This window comes from Chelonia mydas, chromosome 8 (assembly GCF_015237465.2).
Source record: "Chelonia mydas isolate rCheMyd1 chromosome 8, rCheMyd1.pri.v2, whole genome shotgun sequence".
Lineage (NCBI taxonomy): Eukaryota > Metazoa > Chordata > Testudines > Cheloniidae > Chelonia > Chelonia mydas.
In genome coordinates, this window is record NC_057854.1 from 16,295,087 (window position 1) to 16,317,889 (window position 22,803).

Below are 22,803 nucleotides of genomic sequence, written 5' to 3' on the forward strand. Positions count from 1 at the left end.
CTGCCATCTTCCTAGATAAGCAACTCTACCTCTTCAACTTAATTTCATCTCATGCTTGCAATTTCAGCCTCGTCTACACTTTTACTTCGCTTCTCAAGCCCTCCCATCTCCTGCTCCCACTTCTCTCTGTGCACAAGAGCTAACCAATCTCTTCCAAGAGAAAACTAACAAAATGTAATGTGAGAGAGAAAAGGTAGGTTAGTGTGGTGGTGAGTGGTCTGGGGATGGTGTTTCTGAGAGTCCTGATTATTCCTTCGTAGGAGTGCATTGGCCAGATATGATGGGTCTGTCTGGGTTCTCTTGTTTGTTTATCCTAGGAAGCATGTAGAAGGTCCCTGGGGTGGAGTTATGGGGGATGAGGTAGTAAAGTTTCTCTTGGAGTTGTTCAGGAAGAATTTGATGGCATCCTTAAATTCCTGTGTGAATTGTGGTGTGGGGTGTCCCTTCTCTTTTTCATCGCTAAACTCATTGAATTTAGTGCTGTCCCCGATCATCAGGAATTCCTCTCTCTGTTTCTGTCCTAGACCCTCTCCAGTCCAGCTTCCACCCCTTGCACTCCACGGAAGCTGCTCTTGCCAAAGTCACTAATGAACTCTTCATAGGCAAAGCTGAGAACCACTGCTCCGGCCTCACCCTTGATGCATCAATGCCTGTGATGCAGTTGACCACGCTCTTTTTGAAATCTTGTCCTCCATTGGGTTCTGTGACTCTGTCCTCTCCTAGTTCTTCTCCTACCTCTGATCATTTCGTCAGAGTGTCCTTTGTCAGATCCTACTCATCACTCCTCTACAGCTTTCTGGGTGGGAGGAGAGTATTCACAAGGTCTTGTCCTGGATCCCCTTCTCTTCTCCCTCTACACCTTTTTTTTCTGGGTTATCTCATCTGCAAACAGAAATTCAGTTACCATCTCTATGCAAGTGAGTCACAGCTCTAGCTCTCTGCTCTAGACCTGTCATCTTCTGCCCAACCTCAGATCTTGACTTCTGTCTGTGAAATCCCCTTGTGGATGTCTAACCACTAGCTCAGGCTCAGCATAGCCAAAACAGAGCTCTCTGTCCCTCAGGCCTGTAACCTGGGCTTCATCTTCAACTTGGACTTCTCTCTAGGCCCTCACATCTAGGCTAGGTCTAAAGCTTGCTAATTCTTTTTGTATCACATCTCTAAAATATTAGAGAGACAGGGTGGGTGAGGTGGTATCTTTTATTGGACCAACCTCTGTTGGTGAGAGAGACAGGCTTTCGAGCTTGACAGCCTGAGAGGATCAGAAATGCCTCTTGACCACAACACCAAGTGCAAGCAGCATCTATGTTCGGCTGGAGATGGGTCAAGTTTCAACATTTCTACTTTGATTGACCAAAAAGATGGAGACCTCGCTCCCAGCTATCCAATTTCCACTTTGCTTGTTGCCGCGACACTTCAGCCTGTTAGTGTAGCTCTTTGTTAATATTTCTCTGTGTGTCCGTCGTGTCCTCAAGAGGGTAAAAAACAAATCAACCCAAAAAACCACAACCCAAACTTCTAACCTGAATCAGGAATCTCACCATGTTGCACACTGACTATTCTGTGTATCTCCATGTTCTTACCTCTGTTCCCTTCATCCTTCCTCTCCCTTCACCCTCCTTCCTTTGTTTAAACCCACTTGTAAAATTTCGATTGCAAGCTCTTAAGGGTAGCATTTTATCTGTACATCACTGTCCTTGACTGGAGCCTCTAGGTGTTGGAAGAATAATGAGTCTCTTACAAGTGCTGCATCCGACGAAGTGGGTATTCACCCACGAAAGCTTATGGTCCAATACGTCTGTTAGTCTATAAGGTGCCACGGGACTCTTTGCTGCTTTTACAGATCCAGACTAACACGGCTACCCCTCTGATAAGTGCTGCTTCAGTTTCTGATAGTTTCATAAATTGTATATAATCCATTATCTCCAAGTTGCTTGTGCTCCATGCACCAAGTTTTTTTTTCCTGTTTAACAAGACACTCCAGTCCCAGATGAGATCTATTAAAAGCTGGGAGAAACATCTTTTAGATTCCAGATGTCATTTTAAAAAAACACCTTTAATTCTGCCCTTTGCCAGAGAGGTTTGCAGTTTCTGGATGCTCTTGTGTCTGGCCCTTCTGTATCCATAGCTGCTCTGGAATTCCGGGTTGGAATGGTGTCTCTTATCCCTTTTTCATTTGCTTCAAGCTGAGATTTCAGCTTTTCATTTATATATCCATTGCCATATTTTACTTTCCTTTTGCCATCTTGAAGTTGGATTAGTGGAGTGTGCAGCAAAGATCCAGGGCCTATGTACACTACAAGGGAAGCTGGAACATATTACATCTCTGCTCTGTGATCTGCACTGGCTTTCCATTTGCTTCGGGGTTCATTTCAGGGTTATAGATCTGTTGAGAAATGGTTACCTGAGAGACTGTCTGTCTGCTTGTGCCCCATTACAACAGCTGAGATCCCTTAAGGTGCATTTGCAGACGGAGTCCCTGTGCGTTTGTTCTTGAAGACTGAAGGCAGTGCATTTTCAGCATTCACTCAGAGCTCTAGTTTGCTGACCTTCGGAACATAGTACAAGTCACATCTTTTGGGTAGAATATTTTTATGTCTGGCTATGAGAGGGAGAGAGCACTATTTCTATTGCCTGTTGTGAGCAATGGAATGCATTGTGATTTTATTTCTGCCCTGCTGGACCCAGATACCAACATGATACATGCCTACAAATATTTCAAGAAAATAACTGTCTCACCTAGCATTAATCTATTCAAATACATTTCCCCTAGGGGAACCTCCTAACTGGCTCACTATATTTCAAATGTGCCTATGTCAAAACCTTTAATGGTTTTGTGTGGGCTATCATCTCTTGAAAGCCTGTATCTGCTTCTATTTTCCAGTAGTGTTGAGGCAGTGTAGAGCTGTTGTAAGTTGAGTGGTGGAAGCTAGCAAAATTTTTATTAATTAAAGATAAGAAAATGGCCTTTTAAAAAAGTATTTTCCTTGGAAACTTTGTCTGCAACTACTGGTTTTTGCTATTCCTTCTTTAAATTGTATTTTTCCAGATGGACTAACTGAGGCCGAGACAGGATAAGTGTCTTAACTCCAGGTCATAGAGTCATTCTGTTGCTCAGCTTTGATTAGGATCCAGGCACCCACCTCTCTGCTGGATCTATCCCCGGGCTTCTCCAGCTATGAGTACTTGTGGCACCTTAGACTAACACAGCTGCTACTCTGAAACCAGCTATGAGGTTACTCTCTCGGGGAAGACACAAATGAGCCAATAGAAAAGAAGGGTGGGAGAGGATGTGTTTTCTTTTCTCCTTAGTTCCTGGATTTTTTTCACTTTGGACAAATAGCAGAACTGTTTAACTATTCAAGGACTAGATCCAATCAACTGCATAGGAGGCAGCTCAGTGGAAGAGTTTTAGCTAAAATATCTATTATTAATTTAGAATAGGAGAAGGAAATGAAGGGAGGGCTTCACTGTGTAACCAGCCCATGAAACTAACCACCTCCCTTGTTCCATTTTTCCACTCTCATCAAACCACTTCTCTTTACACAGCCTATCTACCTGCCTGACCAGATCCACCATGACTTAAACTTTTCCTCCTTCACGTCTTTCCTGTTAGGCATGGCCTACATCTAAAACTTAGGATGACGTAGAGGTGTAAAAAATTCACATCCCACGAGAGATCTAGTTATGCTAACCTAAGCCCGGGTATAGATAGTGCTAGGTTGACCAATGATTTACCCCCTTCCATGCTCCAAACAGTCCAGGGTTTACCATTCCTGGCCATGCCATGCCTTAACTTTTATATGTGAGCTGTTTTGGGCGGGGAATGTTACATTTTAATTTTAAAGTGTCATGCATACGTATGCCGCTATAGAAATTATTAATATTTTTTTCCAAAGTAGACTATTAACCCTCCCGCCCACTCCCATCCCACCAAAAAAAATCATGGGGAGGAAACTCTGCGTTCATGTCAGGGGTGGGGAGAGGGGAATATTCTGTCGCAGATTAGGAGAGGAACATTCCAACAATTTGAGGAGACTGTCCTATTTTAAAAACAATGTTGAGAGAGATGAGACCTTGGATGTAGGTTTTTGGTGGTCTCCACGGCTCTCTATGCTGGTTAGGGGGTCACCATGGGTAATTGAGATGGTCTTTGTAGGCAACAAGCCTTATTACCTTGCACATAATGAGCCTTCCCATTTGGACTTTTGAGGAGCCAACAAACATCCGCTTACTTTCTTAGTGGGAGACTTTCAAAGGCACAAATGGGCGATAGATGCCCAATTCCTGTTGACTTGGAATGGGAGCTGGGTGCCTAATTATTGTTTATTATTTGTATTACTAAGCTCCTACCCAGTCATGGACCATAGTGCAAGGTACTGTGCAAACACAGAACAAAAAGAGCCCCAGACAGCTCACGATCGAAGTACCTCACTACCTTTAATGGTTGGGAGTAGTTATCACACTTAAATATGTTTTACAGCAGAATGAATGTGAGAGATGTTTGCTCTAAGACATTTTTAAATAAAGATGATCTAACATAATTCAAAATTAAGCTAGTTTATTGCTTCGCCCTGGTCTACACTACAAGTTTAGGTCAAATTTAGCAGCATTAGGTCAATTTAACCCTGCACCTGTCCACACGACAAAGCTATTTTTGTCGACTTAAAGGACTCTTAAAATTGATTTTTGTTCTTCTCCCCGACGAGGGGATTAGCGCTAAAATCGACATCGCTAGGTCGAATTTGGGGTAATGTGGACGCAACCGTATTGGTCCTCGGGAGCTATCCCAGAGTGCTCCATTGTGACCGCTCTGTACAGCACATTCAACTCAGATGCACTAATCAGGTACACAGGAAAAGCCCTGGGAGCTTTTGAATTTCATTTCCTGTTTGGCTAGCCTGACGAGCTCATCAGCACAGGTGACCATGCAGTCCCAGAATAACAAAAGAGCTCCAGCATGGACTGAACGGGAGGAACTGGATCTGATCGCTGTATGGGGAGACGAATCCGTGCTATCAGAACTCTGTTCCAAAAGAGGTAATGCCAATATATATGCCAAAATCTCCAAAGGCAAAGGCGAGGTGTTTACAATGCTCACAACTGCAGTGGTGATCAGAGCGGGCTCCCGCTTGCAGTTCTATGGCGTATGCACGGGCAATCCAGGAAAAAGGGCGAGAAATTATTGTCTGCCATTGCTTTCACAGAGGGAGGGAGGGAATGGTCACATGTACCCAATATCACCCGCGGCTACCTTGTCCGTTATCTCAATTTTTTTTAATTAATAAAGAAAGAATGCATGGTTTCAAAATAATAGTTACTTTATTTTGAAGGGGGGGAGGGTGGTTGGCTTACAGGGAATTAAAATCAACAAAGGGGGCGGGTTTGCATCAAGGAGAAACACACACAACTGTCACACCGTAGAGTGGCCAGTCCTGAAGCTGGTTTTCAAAGTCTCTGTGATGTGCAGCACGCCTTGCTGTGCTCTTCTAATCAGTGTCTGGCTGCTCAAAATCGGATGCCAGGCGATTTGCCTCCACCTCCCACCCTGCCATAAACACCTCCCCCTACTCTCACAGGTATTATGGAGCACACAGCAAGCAGCAATAACAATGGGAATGTTGGCTGTGCTGAGATCTGACCAACAGCGCCAGCGAGCTTTTAAATGTCCAACGGCACATTTTACCACCATTCTGCACTTGCTCAGCCTATAGTTGAACTGTTCCTTACTGCTGTCCAGGCTTCATGAGCCATGGGAGCAAGGGATAGGTGCGACCGCACGGTGCTGCCGGCTGGGAGAGCAGCCTGAGGCAGAAGCCTCCAGTTCTCAGGAGATCAGGATAGCAGAGTTGCAGTGGAAGTGGTGGAGCGAGCAAAACACCATTGATGAGGACAGCTCGCAGTCTTACTGCACCGTCTGCTGCAGAGTTGCAGCAGATCAGGATAGCAGAGTTGCAGCGGAAGCGGTGGAGCCGTTCACCATTGATGCAAAGGCACCCAGGAGCTGCTGCTGTGTGGCCAAGGCAAAAGAGCAGAAGCACTGGAGCTGTTACATGTGGAATGTACGGCTGCAAGACTTCTTCACCAGCGACAAAGGACAGGAATACGATGCATCTAAAATCTAAAAAGGCCTGCATGTTTCCCAGAGTCACTACCCTTGATAATAGAACGTCAATGATTGCATTGGCTACTTGGATCACAGCAGCCCCCACAGTAGACTTGCCCACAACAGCAGCAGTGACGGTGAACTGAGAGAGCTCCAGCTTGCAGTGCTATGGCATCTGTGCGGTTAACCCAGGAAAAAATCCGCAAAACGATTGTCTGCTGTTGCTTTCACGGAGGGAGGGAGGGACGGGCAACTGACGACATGTACCCAAAACCACCCACAACAATGTTTTTGCCCCATCAGGCATTGGGAGCTCAACCCAGAATTCCAATGGGCAGCGGCGATTGCGGGAACCGTGGGATAGCTACCACAGTGCAACGCTCTGAAAGTCGATGCTAGCCTCGGTACTGTGGATGTACTGCGATGACTTACTGTGCTTAGTGGGGACACACGCAATTGACTATAAAGCCGCTTCCAAAAAATCAACTTCTATAAAATTGACCTAATTTCGTGGTGTAGACATACCCTTAGTTTAGTATCCTTGCTCTGACTGTCTGAAGACAGTGAAAGGTAGGGTGGGTGGGTGTGGGTTTTGGCTGGGCTGGAGAAGAAGTGGTGGTTTTCGTTATTGTTTATACATGCTAGAAAACCTAGGGGAAGTTGTTAAATGAGCAGAGGTTCCCCCTTTTAATCACTTGACTTTTCCACATGTATCTGCATGTTCCGCTGTTGTGCCATTGAAGTTTACTTAAAATACTGCTCTGTGAATCTTTCACTTTATTAGATACTCCAAAGATCTGTTTTTCTAAACCAGTTGACCTTTAGCTAAATTATTATGGAGGGAGGCTACTGTATGTCTAACATGGTTTGTACCTTGTTGCTTTCCCTTGCTTTCAGCTGCCTGCTGCTGGATTTCTCTTTGACATTCAGACAGGGTAGGTTGACAGCTTGACCCCAGTAGTTTTTTTTCTTTAGATACAAAACATAATGGGTTATATAACTGAGCTGAGCTAAGCAGTCCAGATGGCTGGCAGGTAGCCCAGCCAACTTCAGCTTTGGATGCACTTGGGAATGCCTGCACTTGTAATAAAATGCCGGCTAATTTTTAATGAGAGCCATCATTCAGTTTAGCTCTGACACACAGCAGAGCAAGACCTAAACTGAGGATTCAAGCCCCCAGATGTTTCACTTTGATTATCAAATGCAAACATCACTGTGAGGTTAAAATCTGCATTTGAAGGAGGGAGGAGAGGGGAAGATGCATGGACTTCAGCATGCTAGTTCTGTGTTGTACAGTAGGCAGGAGGGAAGGAAGGAAGGAAATAGGGAGTTGCCAGGGATACTAGACCTAAAGGCTCAAATGAATGGTCCTCCAGAAGTTAATAACAGGATTATGAAACTTGTCGAATCTTGTACCTCAGAATCAAGGCGCATTCCTTCCTCAAAGGGGTTTGGAATCATGTGGGCTGAAAAGGTTAAAGTTCTCTCTCCTTTAGTTATCCTCCTGGCTCTGAGAGCTTGGTAGGCTATTTCTAGCCACAACAGAGCAAAATCTGGCTTGTGGTGTGAAAACCAGGCCTGCAGACAAGATTACAGCAGAGCTGAGAAGAGGGAGCCTGCCAGGTGTCAAGGCGAGTCACTATTTTCCACATGAGGCTTTTCCCCTCCGTGCTCTGCTGGCATTCTGCCGCTGGGCGGTGTTCTAAGCTGGCCACCCCTCTGTGACAGCTTGCCAAGCTTGACTGTGTGCCTGCTGCAGACAACTCTTGGACTCTGGAACACAGGGGACCAGCACTGAGGTTGGCAGTTTTTGGTTTTGAGGCTGCTATAGGCAGAGTGGAAACTGTTCTCCTTTCGTTATCTCTTCTGGACATTTAGACTTCTCTCATCTCCATACAGTCTCAACTCCTCAAACAGCAGCACAATAACCAGGCTTGCAGTTGGACACGTGGTCATTTAGCATAATGGCAGCTTTTCTGCCTCTGCCGGTCTGTATTATATACGGTAGTAGCCTTCTCTAATGGGCATGGCACAACAGTGGGATAAGTCAGGATCTCAACTCCATGGCAGCTGGAGCAGCTATTCTGGTGCAGAAAACAATTCAGCGTTATTCAAGACCTGGAATTTTTCCTCGGGGAACTTGCTTTTGAGACTAGAGTCCAACAAATGTGTCCATTGCTAATAACAGTAATAGCCATTACGCATTGTACAAATCAGACCCGTAAATTGCTTTTGGGTATTTGGTGCTGACAGAGGTGAAAGCAAGGGATGTCCAGGAGTGATTAGTGAGCCATACACATTGAGAATCTGCAAGATGACACTGAGGACGTACTAGAGCCACCAATGTCCTAAAGAGTGAGAAGCAGCAGCTGTTGTTTGGGGTGCAGCTATGTGTTGCACTAGGTACTCTGGAATGGCCTGGTGAGGAATACATGTAATGTGTCCATTGGGGCTGCTTGTTTAGGCTGTGCTCAAAATGAATTGCACCCAGGATCTGTGGGTCTTCCTTTTGGCAGTTAGTGTAGGCACAGAATCAAAGATTGGGCCTGCAAAAGCTGAGGCCTGGTTTTAAAGTAGGGCCCTGGCAATTCCAAACTTTTCTTTCTAATGGGCCTTTGAGCTGGCTGCTGTGGTTTGAAGTAGCCTTGAGGTTTTTGTTGTAAAGGATGGTCCTGCTTTGGGATGCTTAAGTGAAGGCAGAGAGGTGCTCAAATGTGCTGTTTAGGCACAGTCCTGCATCGGGGATGGTGTGGAATCACAGAACATTTCCTGGAGCTCTTAGCCATCTAGAGGCTGCATATCTGCAGTCAAAGCCCTCTGTGGGGAGTCTCTCTCCTCACCTCTTTTCCTATATAGCCAGTTAGTTCTGCTGGCCCGTGGACAGGGAAGCAGAGCTATGGCCCTGTCCCTCCTGCTCCCTTTGAGACACTCTGATGCTCCCAGAGGAATATGGGGAGCAGCCCCTTGTTCTAGAGTTCAGGGCCCACAATTCTGACTGGCTCTTCACATGGGCTATGCAAGTGGGGTTGGGGAAGGTCGAGGAGATTCTCCTTTCCTTCAGTTGTGTGCCCACCTACAGGCCACGTCATCGTTTATAAAATTCCCCGCCCACCCTCCAAGGTTGAGAAATGAAAAACAAAATCGGGAAATGTAGAGGTGACTAAAATCTTCAGTTATAGCCAGAGAGCCATGTGAAAATTGAATGGTAAATGCCTTGCCCGTAAATGCACAGACAGCCCTCCACTTGGTCTGTCTCAGGAAGCTATGAAAGCACATAAATTTATCATAAGGATACGTTTACACTATAAACACTACAGCAGTGTAGTTGCAGCTATGCCACAATATTGTAGACACTTGCTACAGCAACAAAAGGGGTTTTTCTGTTGCTATAATAAATCCATCCCCTTGAGAAGTGGTAGCTATGTCAATGGAAGAATTCTTTTATCGACCTAGTGGTGTCTATCTGGGGGCCTAGATTGGTGTAACTATGCCTCTCAGAGGTTTGCATTTTTCATAAGCCTGAGTGACGTAGCTAGGTTGACCAAAGTTTTACCTGTAGACCAGGACTAAGTTAAACGGAATCAGTAACACCTCCTTGTGCTATTTACAGACCATAAATGTGCCACCCCTCTGTGCTAAAAGCTAGCTTGAAAAAGCTGATTTTACCAACTTCCTATTAAATTGTTTCCTGAGTTGCCGTGAAATAATGCGTATTTGATGGTAACTCCTGTGAAAACACAGGCAATGTGCTATCATCTCTAAAAAAGAGAATCTGATCAATAATTCACTGTGGAATCTTCTTCTCTTTAAAATCCTTTTCATGTTAACAGTTTTTACAGGCTGGTCTAATATGCTTTTTACGGTTCCAACCTTCTTCTCTGTAGGTCACCAGGGGAAGTTTTTGTACATTTGCGGGGTGCGGGGCTTTAACTTAACTTGGCAGGGCAGGATTAGTCTGTTCTTAGAAGGGCCTGGGGTACTGCAAAGTGTCCTCTGAAAAGCCCATTCCAAACAGTAGTTGGAGAGCAAACTTTGTCAGTGGAATACATTTGTGGATATACTCTCAGGCTCTATGTTTTTTAAGACCCAGTGGGAACAGCTGATCTTTGTTCTGTTTCTGGGTAAATTCCACAACTCCAACCCCCAGCCCTGTAGACAGAATTGGTCAGACTGGTTTCCTTAGGCTTCAGCCATCCCATTCTTCCAAGCAGATCCCTCTTGAATTGGCACTATCAAGGTTTAGCAACCTGCCGTTGTCTATGGCATAGAAGAGGCATGACACAGGCTTTACAGCAGATGGTGGATTCCGCACCCTCTGAAGCATGCTTGGTCAAAGTCATCTGACAAGGAAACTAACCTGCACTCACAGTATTGCTCTCCCATGTGGTTTCTGGGTCTTGGAAGGCTCCCCCTTGGAATAAACACACCTTCAACGCATAGCAAATGCCTGATCAATGAGCAAGAGGCTCCTAGGGGCACGTGCAACCAGCTGTTCAGGAGATGTGTCATTATATAGGTTTGATTTGTTCCATAAAGGGCTCAAACTCATTCAGGTAAAACTTCAGCTTACTCCCTCTGGTCCACCCCTTGTAACCTGCCTACAAATAGCTGACATGCAAGCTAGACTACCTGTTTTGGGGAAGGTCATGCTTTCTATTTATATATTTATTTTTTGCCTGTTGGTCTCCTGAATTGAAAGTTGAGGAAGTCGTTGATGATTGTTTTGAGGATTTCTGAACGTGAATCACAAGGAAATTGCAAAATGTTGCAGCATTTCCTTCTATTGGTCACTGCTTTAAAAACACTAGGCTCCTTCTTGAAAGCTGAGAGAATCTGGCAGGGCCTGACCCCTTGACAGCATGCTGTAGTCTAAACAGAAAGTCTGGGTAGAAGAGTAGGTCTTGACTGCAAGAAAAAATCCTTCATTACAGGGGATTGAATTGGTCTTTTCCTTCTCAGATTGTTGTGAGCCAAGTGCTGGATCTCTTCTAACTTCTGTAGCTGTGTCAAGTGTGCTCACAAAGATGATTTTCCACACACCTTATCTTTAAGTAAGTCTGCCTGAGATTCACATATAGGTGTTTGCATAAATCACTGTTGTTTCCCATCTCTCAGAACATAGTGTCCTATCTTCTATATCTCTTCTCCATTTAGGCACAATCAAGAGTGTCAAAACTTGACCCATTCAAACTTTCTGATACATTCTAGTATGTGCAGACAGGCATCTAACCTTCAAGCCCTAAAAACAATGGTGCATACAAAATAGATATGTATATAGGTGTGTGTGTGAGAGTAATGTTATAACAAAAACATTTAGTGAACTCCGACTGGAAGGTGCTAGACTTCATAACCCACCAGCATGAACCATAAAACAAGGAAATAAGCACTTAAGTCACTGAATGCTTTCTTTCACAAGTTCCTCTTCTCAGCCTCTGTCTACTTCTCTTTTTAGCACCTGCAGCCCACAAGTTGTCACCTTCACCCTGCACAAATTCCAGGCACTGTTGAACTCCAACCATATTTATTTGGTTGCATGTTCATATGTTTAGGGTTGAAGTGTTTTTCATAAATTAGATTGTAAGTGGTTCTGTGCTCTATGCTCAATCATCGTGAGAGTGAGGTATATATCAGATTGCAAATGGTGGCTGCAAGATCTATTTTTCTGCAGTGCTTGGGAAAATTCAGATTTATTTAGTTAATGGTAGTTCTAAGTTTGGTATTAATTTTTATGTAGAAATTACAGAACTGAAATCCCTGTGTGTGCTGGTGTATTTTACATATATGTGAGAGACAAGGTAGGTGAGGTAATATTGTTTATTGGACCAACTTCTGTTGGTGAGAGAAACAAATTTTCCAGCCACACACAGCTCCTGTTCAGGTGTGGGATAGATACTACTAGCGTCATAGCAAAATGTAAGGGGGAACAGATTGTTTAGCATAAGTAGTTAGTACAGATTGTAAGGGACCATTCAAGGTATTACATATATGGTCAGTGTAGGCTGCTCGCTGATTGGTCATATTGAGGGGGGAAGTACAGATCCATTGAGTGATGGAAGGGAAGTAGTGGAAAGTTGCTTTTTTTAACGTGCATATCCTACCAATAAACAGTTTACCTACCTTAACTCAAAGATGAAGTGTGAGTGTATGAATTTCCCTGGCTTATTAATGTGTGCATATTTAAATTGTTTCCTCTACAAAAGTTAGCAAAATATTTTACCAAACACATACTATGGAAAATTCAATTGTCCTCTCAAGAGTCATTGTGTTAAGTATTGAATTAATGATTGAATTTAGTCTCCAAATTAAAATGTGGAATAGAGGGATTTTAAGTTTACCTTATGTGCACTTAACTTTGGAATTGTTACAGTAACATCTGTAATATAAAAAAAAAAAATTTTAAAAGATTCATTTGTAAACGATGTCCCAAAGTTCTTATTTAGTCATCTAAATAAAAATTATCACATTTTCAGAGGAGCTTAGCAGCTGCAGATTCCATTAAATTGAATGTGAGCATGGTTTGCTCAGCGCTTCTGACAGCCTGGGACTCTGATAATTAGCTACTAAAATATGGATTTGGGCCCCTAGCTTTAAGGCATCAGAGTTTGAAAATTTTGGCCTAAGTATATAGTCTTGATAAAGGTTAGTTTCCGGAAATCAAGGTGAGAAAAATAGCTACTACAATTAGCTGGATTTTGGACTTGCCTATTAACCAATGTACAGTGGTTTTCCACCCATTTATTAACACCAGCTCTGAAATTCCTAGTGAAGACTCTCTTGGATCTTGAAATACAATCAGATGTGAATGATTAAGGAGGACATTATGACATTGTGACTGCAGTGCTGTATGTTAGTGATTTGCCTGTAGGTTATTCATTAATCTCTGGTTCAAGAGTTATAGCTTCACCAACTAAACCTGTTCCATAGGATGAGATATGGAGCACAGATTCTTAGCCCAAAAGCAAATATTTTCTTTGCCAAACTTTGTAGCTTGTGGAAGTGGACAGTGGTAGAAAGTGAGGAGTATAAACAAAGATGGCTAGTAGTTTCTTTCTTATTCCTATCTGTGTTTTGATTTGTTTTATTTTATTTTTCATGAAATGATTACCTTGAAGAACTTTTTTGAGTTAGAGCTATCACATATTTAGCCAGGGTATTTTACCAACAGAGAAGGTAACGCAGAAGTATTTGAAATATGCTTGAAAAGTTATATGTATAGTTGTTCTGTCCTGTTAACATGCAAACCTATTTATTTCAGGCTAGTATACCGAAGAGAGAGAATCTCAAAGAATTCACTAGGTCAATTTCAATATCCATTTCAACACCAGTACATCTAATACACAGCCAGCAGGTCTAAATCTTTTTGAATTTGTAAAACTGTAAATTTAGAGTCTTGGGGACGATTTTTGAAATTGGCCCTTGATGTTGTGCAAAACCCAGTGTTACCAACTCTAAAGACTTTATCGCAAATCTTGTGTTTCGCAGTGTTTTCCCTTGAAGCCCTACTTAAAAAGATTAAAAAAGAAAAGCAAGTTTCTATCCCTCCTTTTTGCCAAGAAAAGCTTGAAAATGTGACTTGAATATAATCTGAAAGATTTGTCATCGTTACTGGGTTAGCTGAACCACTGTCCCCTCTGTGCGCACCCCCCCAGGTTTCGGGCCTAATGCCTTTCACTTTTGTGGGGTGGAATCCTGTGATTCTCCCTCTCTCATAGACCAGACCCTGAATACTGGATACACCTTGTGTATTGACTGCTTTTTCCAGGGTTTGTTACCTGTAGTTCTTCCCTTTGGGAGTCTGTGACCAATAGCGTGACTAGACATGGTTTACTTCTTAAACCAAAGTATTGTTGAATCTTAACAGTAGGAATAAAGCATAACATAAGAGAAAAAAGGATTTTAAAACAACAAAAGCTCTTTATACATGTCTATCTCACCTAAAATCACTCCATCCTTTGGTAGAGACCCCAAGCTGGCTTCCCTTCCCCAGTCGCCGTAACCTATGCACTGTGTGTGTCAGGCTGTTTTTCCATAACTCTTCAGCAGCTGCCCCCTTCCCTATAGAGAGAGACTTCTGATCAAAGTTCTTCATTCTCTCAATGCATGAGGATGGAACCCCTTGGCAATCTCATGTGATGAGCTCAGCAGAAGGTCAGAGGTAGCCCACAGAGTGAATGGTTTTGTGTTGTCCCTCATGTGTGGGTATATAGGTGAGCCATTGCTCTGCTTTCTTTTGCTTTTCCTGCAGCCTGCCGTTAAGCTGAACAGACCTCTTCACACTGTGAACATCCCAATAACCCCATCACAATCTGATATTCATAAATTATTACAGAGCAACCCCACTACTGCCACAGGCTCAGAAACCAAAAGGCAAATAAAAAGAACCCCAAATTTATTATTTTTAAAAAGTCTCATGATTTTTAAGCCAGTCTCATGGTTCTTATGTGTTTCAGTCCTGATTCATGGATTTTGGATGCTTGGGGCTACCAATAATGAAATCCGCAAACACAAACAGGCACAATAGTTGACCACCAAGAGATCTGACCATTTAATCTCTAGGTGCACTGATTTAGTCAAACACTTTAATACATGCAGAAGTGCCTTACTGAGCTAAGACTTCAGATAGCTGCAAGTCCAGCCTACGGCAGTTGTTGCTCACAAGCATTGCAGACTGTTGCAACCTTTTAAACTTTAAACTGTCAGATAACCAGTCTCTTAACTGGCAGCTTTAGGCCAAATGGAAAGATGAAACCAGGGTGTTTAAAATGGTATTAATCACATGCTGAAGGGCTCAGGAGAAATGAGTGTAGCAAGAAAAGCAGTTGTTCAGAGGGTGCTAGAAGGTGTACATTTAAAATAGGACATCTCATTTAATTTCAGTGCTGATGAAATGGAAGGTATTTGTTACACTTGCTTAGACTCCCTTACATTATCACCAAGTGGTTATAAATAGGTCTAACAAAATCTACACAAGTCTAACTTTCACCACTTATCCAAACATCTCTTAGTTTTGCCCTGGCTGCAGTGTTGGTTTGGTCTCCTGGACAACTGCCACATTTATCTTTTGCACTTCTGCCCCTGGTTTGCCCTTGGCCAGCTTAGGAGCACTTAAGCAAAACGATCAACTTAGTTTATATATTAGCATCTGTGATGTATTGAACGTAACATTTTGGTACTCGCACATCAAAGGCCAAGATGACATCTGGCTTTAAAAAAAAAGAAGAAGAAAAGAAGAAGAAGAAGAAGATGTGGTATCTTGCATTAACACAAACCCGACCAACAAACCTAAAACCTATCTGCTTTGCACTACCACCTAACTCAGCTGGAGTCTTCATGCAAGTATAGTAGATCCATCCAGTAACCAACTTTCACTTGCACAGGTAGATTTAATGCCCTGCGCTTGAGTGCAACTATCCAGAGCTTCCAAGATCCCAAAGGGGACCTCTACTACTTCATGCCAGCAGAATTTTGGATGCACTCCGCTGACGTTTCGGACAGAGGGACAGATGATAGTCCTTAAGGCGCTAGTAGAACCTGGGGTTTGGACCTCTGAAAAATAATTCATTAACAGAACTCTCTCCAAACTTGGAAAACTGGCTCTTGTCCTAGCAAGCACCTTTCTTCAAAAATATTGGGCACTTCCCGCAGAAGTTCCTGTGCTGCGTGGGAGAAGGCTAAACGTTTCACTTAATACTTTGGATGGTGCTGGATTTTTCATACTGAATTTGAACTGAAATGGAATCATGTATATTCCAAACCCTTTTCCTGGAGAAAAGGACTCTTTTGCTGTGGTGGAGTTCAGGGATTTTTAGGAATAGAAACCTGGGGTTTTGCAACAGTGAAGTGGCCCAAAACTTCTGATTCCAAAATACTGGAGGAATTTAATCAAACCACAAGGAATTCCTCTTTAAGCCCAATGGCTTTTTGCAGAATTAAAGGATATTTCAATAATGGCAATCAGCAGAAAGCATGATTGTTAGAGAACTGGGCTAAAGGATTAACACACTGAGAGGAATTTCTTTTCTCAGTGAGTGAGATGAAGGATTGGCCGCGTATCATTTTATAGCTGCGTGACAAACTGAAATACAAATGCCCTTTTTTACTCTGCACAGATGCTTTGCTGTTAGTATCGTCAATGTACTATATGGGTACTTGTACACTGCAGCTGGGAGTGAGCCTCCCCACTGGGATAGACTCGTGCTAGTTCAGCTCGAGCCAGTGTGCTAAATATAGCAGTGAGGATGTTGTGGCACCAGCAGAGGCTCAGGCTTAGCCACCCAAGCTCGGACTCACCCTACACCCTGGGTCCGAGTTAGCCTGAGCCACTGTCAGCGCTGCGCGGTCCGCCTAGCTACCCTGAGCGCAAGAGCTCAAGCTGAGCTCGCTCGAGTCTGTGAGGCACGCTCCCAGCCGGAGTGTAGACCTACCCAATGGGTCTCTGAAATCTGCTGCCCTTCTTTTCAAAACTAGTTTCAATCTCAATCACCCTTGTCTTATAAGACCAAACTTGGAAAGAAAATATATATGCAGGCAAACAAAACTCCATCTGGAGCTTGAATTATATGGGATCCAGTGAGATGTGTATTTGGACAGCCACGGATATGTGTGAAAACTAGAACCATGGATGAGTCCGTCAATTTGATGAAAGGGAACTTATCGGTAGCTTTAAAAAAAAAAAAAAAAAAAAAAGCTCCTGAAGAACAGTGTCACATGATGTATCTCGGTGGATGCTGTGCACTAAAATGGAGTATATTTCAACTCTGAATAGGATTCAAAGGCAAGGTGTAGACTGCTGCTTGAGCCCCAGTGAACAAGGGGTTAACCTCCAGCTCTGCTTTGTCCTTCCCCTAAAGATGCTTGAGAGAGTGGATTCTTTGGAGATAGAGGGAGGAGTGCTTTGGGGAAAGTCAGAGACTTCACAATCAGTCTTAATTTTTCTGTTCACTTTCCTGCTTGTCTTCACATATTTTACTTTTTTTGCTGTGCATGTTCTCCCTGGAGGGCAATACTTCTGCTTACTGCAGCTGTTTTTTCTGTCAAGTCACCCCCCAGCGTACATGTTTAAAACAGTTTCTTCTTGCCAAAGGAGCCTCTAGTTTTCAAGTATCATGTACTGCAGTTAATTTGTGGTGCCTAGATATGGTAATGGATGGCGCAGAGGGAGAGATTGAGAAGTATATTTGTTCGGAGATGTATAGTCAGAATTGCTTGGATCCTAGCACAAAAGGAACAGTGTCCCCAGTCTGGTCCCTCAATTTTATGTTGTTCCATTAATTTACATATCAGTATAATTCCTAGAAGTGCTACTGTGATTTCTCAGTAAGGCCCTTATAATGGTGGTAAGGGTTACCAGCAGAAGAATTCTAGGAATGATAACTTGATATTCTTTTGACATTCCCCAGAGATGCATCAATTTAAGTGGCTTAACTATGTGTAAATAAAAAATATTGCAACAGGACAATATGACATGAAGACAAGTGATTTTTTTTTTAAGATGGTTATCTGTATTTAATTGCAGTCATTGGTTCAGTACATAAAGTTTCAGTGTAGATCAGTTTGCCTTGTCCTGATTCTCTCTACTAAAACTCATCACAGGTCGCAACGCTGGTGTCCAGATCAACAAGGAAGCAAGAGCGTGTGCCTCTCTATAAGAATGAAAGGGTTCCTTTTTCCTTTGGCCTTTTAGCGGGGGAGGGGAGAGAAGACAAGAAAATGAATTAATAGAGATTGGTTTCCTCTGAAGGACTTGTATCTTCCATACTTACCAAATTTACTGTTTTGCACACCTGCGTGCTCACCCACTTACTTGTACGGCCCTTGGTAGGCTGGGCTGCCTTCCTCGCTTTGTTCGTTATATTACAAAGCTTGTTCTCCATGGCTCATTTATTCAAATCAAACCTAGATTAATGCCACATCTCCTGAACAGCTGGTTGCATGTGCCCCTAGGAGCCTCTTGCTCATTGATCAGGCAAATGCTATGTGTTGAAGGTGTGCTTATTCTAAGGGGGAGCCTTTCAAGATCCAGAAGCCATACGGGAGAGCGATACTGTGAGTGCAGGTTAGTTTTCTTGTCAGATGACTTTGACCAAGCATGCTCCCCAACCTCCTTTCTTTTGTTTCTATAAGGTGTGAAACTTTATTGCTTTTATAGTTGCAATAAATGCACATGATGATTTACGGACAAAAGACAAAAGGTGCAATCCTGGCCCCACTGAAGTCAGTGCCTGTTTTGCCATTGACTTCAATGGGGCAATGATTTGACCTGCTATCACTACTTCCAAGGGGTTTACCGTCCAAATTAAGACCTGCTTATCAAGAAATGGTAGGAAACTGAGGGAAAAGAAAGGGACAGGAGCTACCGAACAATAAGATGTGTATTCTTGCTTTGATTAATAATGTATGTGCCTTGCTCCAGACTCTACTGTTAGTTTGAAGGAGAGACTGTAGTTTAGTTTACAGGTCTTGTGGTTTCTTCAGAGCTCTGTTCCCAGGAGCCTGACTGCAGTGGAGGAAACACATCAGAGCACTGAGAGCAAGTAAGCAGCCTCCTGGCCCAAGGCAACCGTAGTGCATGTGACACCTGCCGCTGAGATGATCTATCATATCCACCAGTAGCAGGGGAGGCCAGGGTAATTTTTAAAGGAAATTTCTTATCATGGGATTGGTATGAGTTGGTGTCAGTATTCTGTCAGGTGGGGGGGGGGGGAATACTATGGTAATAGATGGCGCAGAAGGAGAGATTGAGAAGTCTATTTGTTCGGAAATGTATAGTCAGAATTGTTTGGATCCTAGCATAAAAGGAACAGTGTCCCCAGTCTGGTCCCTGAAAACTTTCCTTCCTTAGAACTGGAACGACAACCTGCTCGGGGATGTGATTGAACCAATTCCTCATGCTTCTTGTCTCACTTGTGAAGAAGCTTCACAACTTAGTTCCCACCCAGAGGAAAGCTCTACCCACAGCTTGCAGCATTGGTTCAAAGACTGCACGTACATTTTTTGGTTCTAATGGTCTCTGCCACACTCAGGGTTGCCCGTCTGCCTCATGTGAATGATAAGGAGTGAAGTGTACTATTGAAGTGGCTCCCAAACTTTTTAGTAAGGCAGCCCACCAACTGCTTGCTTTTTTCCTTTTTTGCAACCCACCCGCAGTCCAAAATCACAGGCCAGCATCCTTCTCTGCCACCTCTTCCTCCTTGCCCTGCAGAGGGGGCAGTGACCACCCATAGTAGCACTCTCTTCCCCCAGCACAACAACCCTCTTCCCAGCCTGGAGCAGAGAGGAGGTCTCGGGGTGGTGGTGGGCAGGGGGGAGGTTGGAGATGGAGCCTACCCTGCACTCACCCTGCCTTGGTAGCGCCTGTCCCGGCACTTCACTTATTGCGACCTGGCGCACGGAGCTGCAGTGTTGCTCAGGTTTGGCCCTGAGTGGGCACTGGTGCCCCCTCTGCCAGGTCACAAAACCACTCACTAAATTTGGCCCAGCAGCCCCTCCATCATGATATATTAGCTGACTGGGCGGTCAGCTCCCTCCTAACAGACAAAAGAAGCAACCAAGAGAACTTCAAACATGCTAGACTACATCTTGACAAAAGGAGGACTTGTGGCACCTTAGAGACTAACAAATTTATTTGAGCATAAGCTTTCGTGAGCTACAACTCACTTCATCGGATGCATTCAGTGGAAAATACAGTGGGGAGATTTTATGTACACAGAGAACATGAAACAGTGGGTGTTACCATACAGACTGTAACAAGAGTGATCAGGAAAGGTGAGCTACTACCAGCAGGAGAGGGGCGGGGACCTTTTGTAGTGATAATCAAGTTGGGCCATTTCCAGCACTTTACAAGAACAGTAGGAGGGGAAATAAGCAAGGGGAAATAGTTTTACTTTGTGTAATGACACATCTACTCCCAGTCTTTATTCAAGCCTAAGTTAATTGTATCCAGTTTGCAGATTAATTCCAATTCAGCAGTCTCTCGTTGGAGTCTGTTTTTGAAGATTTTTTGTTGAAGAATTGCCACTTTTAGGTCTGTAATCGAGTGACCAAAGAGATTGAAGTGTTCTCCGACTGGTTTTTGAATGTTATAATTCTTGACGTCTGATTTGTGTCCATTTATTCTGCGTCCACATCTATTCAGGGGACACCATCATAGGGCCTAATCACATCAGCCACACTGTCAGAGGCTCGTTCACCTGCGCATTTACCAATGTGATATATGCCATCATATGCCAGCAATGCCCCTCTGCCATGTACATTGGTCAAACTGGACAGTCTCTACGTAAAAGAATAAATAGACACAAATCAGACATCAAGAATTTGAAGTGTTCTCCGACTGGTTTTTGAATGTTCTGTCTCTTAGCTCACCTTTCCTGATCACTCTTGTTACAGTCTGTATGGTAACACTCATTGTTTCATGTTCTCTGTGTATATAAAATCTCCCCACCATATTTTCCACTGTATGCATCCGATGAAGTGAGCTGTAGCTCACGAAAGCTTATGCTCTAATAAATTTGTTAGTCTCTGAGGTGCCACAAGTACTCCTTTTCTTTTTACGGATACAGACTAACACGGCTGCTACCCTGAAACCTACATCTTGACAGGGATTTTAGGTGTGATAAGCTAACAGGATTTAGCTTTTTGTGCCCATCAGGATGCATCTTTGGTGACGTGAAAGTGACCAGGACTTAATGGTGCCATGTCACTAAAGACAGAATTGTTGAGGAAGGGAAGGTTTTGTGGTTAAAATACTGGACTGGGATCGAGACCTATGTGTGTGGCTCTGACACAGACCTTGTGTGACCTTGGATAGGTTGCCTAATTTCACTATGCCTTGGTTCCCTCCTTCCCCCCCCCCCCCCCCCCGCCCAACCCCCCGGAAACTGGAGATGATAATTCTAGCTTTCTCCTTTTCGTGGTCTTGTCTGTTTAGGTTGTAAACTCTTGTGGGCGGTGACTGTCTCCTACTATGTGTTCGTACTGTACCCAGCACCAAGGAGCTATGATCTTTGCTGGGGCCTCTAGGCATTTGTGTATTGTAAATAATGCATAATAATTGTTCAGGTAACTACATGTGGAATCTTTATATAACTAAAAGGTTAAACACTTCCCTTCTGTTTTCCAGGTCTACAACTTGAACAAAGACAATCAAAGTGAAGGCAGTAAGTATTTTTTTAAGAGCAAGATCTTGTTGCTTGGGAAAACTTATGCATTGTGAGGAGGAGGTGCCGCGAATAGGAATTGCCCTGCACACCATCACAGCATGCAGTCATTACTGATGTGGCCATGTCTGTTGCTTATATTTGGCTGTAATCATGGAACAGTTTTGAATGAGACAAAAGAAACTGGGAGGTGAGACCGTGATTCTTGTCTCATCCTCACTGGAGCATGATGCTCAGATTTCCCCATCCATTAAATTGGGGGGACGATGATGATCTGCATCAGTTTGTAAAGCAGTCTGAGGAATTAAGAGCTTGATATATGAGAGTGATGATTATAAAAAGCAAGTATGATTTTGTTTAATATTATTGATATTTATAAATAAATAAAAAAATAAACCACACCAATCCTTCCTTCTCTCCAGCTCAACCAATGGGAGGGCCCAGTAGTCCAGCCTTCTTTTTACCAAAAGAGGACTCGGACTATGTTGTGTGAAAGTCTTATGGAGCAAGCCAGTGCCAACAGATACACTGGGAAGACGCTGCCCAGTCAGATCTCTGAAAAAGAGCCCAAAAGATGGATCTTAAAGACTTGTTAACTCCCTTGGCCCAGACAATCAGTGCCTCCTGGACTCAGAAGAGTACTCCCATTGCTCCTAGGAGTAGCAGTTCCACCTTGTTCCACCTCTCACCTCCTGTGTCTCAAAATGCTTAATTGGACCGTTTTCAATAGGTTTGGGCTAGATATCCTCCAAATTGCAGCTACTCAAAGCTCTTAAGAGCACCTAATGTTACTGGGCACACTGAAACCAACTCTTTCTTTTTAAACAAGTAAATATTTTAATTGTAAGCCCTCTGGGACAGGAACCTATCTTCACAGTTGCCTGGAAGCACCTCTCACTGTGATAGGACATAGACACTAAGTGAGGGAAGGTTTGTAAATGCTTTTTATTTTTTTTATTTTTTTTTGCAGCTGCTCTCAGCTCTTGCTCCTCCACTCCCCCGCCTCCCTTTTCCTGACATGAATTCATCCCTAGTTATTGGCTGCATGTGGTTTTTAATCACATTTGGTATTTTTATTGTGCTTCTGTGCAAAGCAAAATGACGAACACCCAGCCCTGACATAGTGCTTCATGTTCACAGAGGGCTGTGCGAAGGAGTAATACTTTGTCTTTATATGACACTTTGCCTCAGAGGAGCTCAAAGTGCTCATATTCCCATTTTATGGCTGTGCGAAATAAGGCACAGATCGATTGTCGGGGGAAGAGAACAAAGATCAGTCAGAACCTTAACCTGGGCCTGTGACCTCTTGTAAATGGTCAGGTTTCAAAATGATCGCAGTTTTTATTATTACTTTTACAACACACTGCACCTTGGCAGTGGTAGAGTTCAGGTCACGCGTCCTTGGGAAGCTTTCCATGGTCACTTGCATTTTCTAATTCCCCATCATTCCCTTTGTTTAAGGCACACTAAGTTTGCAAAGCCTACACTGGCTCTGCAATGCCTGGCTTAGGCTCTCCATATACAATGCCCCAATAAATCTGG

At 43.5% G+C, this 22,803-nt stretch overlaps 1 protein-coding gene across 5 annotated transcripts in view; it reads left to right on the top strand.

Annotated features, from left to right (window-relative positions):
- The window catches only part of ARHGAP26 (Rho GTPase activating protein 26), a 316,385-nt gene that overhangs the window by 137,784 nt on the left and 155,798 nt on the right, over window positions 1-22,803 (top strand). For all 5 annotated transcript variants that reach the window (XR_006292681.1, XR_006292680.1, XR_006292679.1 and 2 more), the window contains one exon: window positions 21,225-21,261. Coding sequence is in view for 1 of the 5 variants with exons in the window: in XM_043552848.1 (XP_043408783.1) it covers window positions 21,225-21,261 (37 nt within the window). In the remaining 4 variants the exon portion in view is untranslated. The remainder of the gene's footprint in view (window positions 1-21,224; window positions 21,262-22,803) is intronic.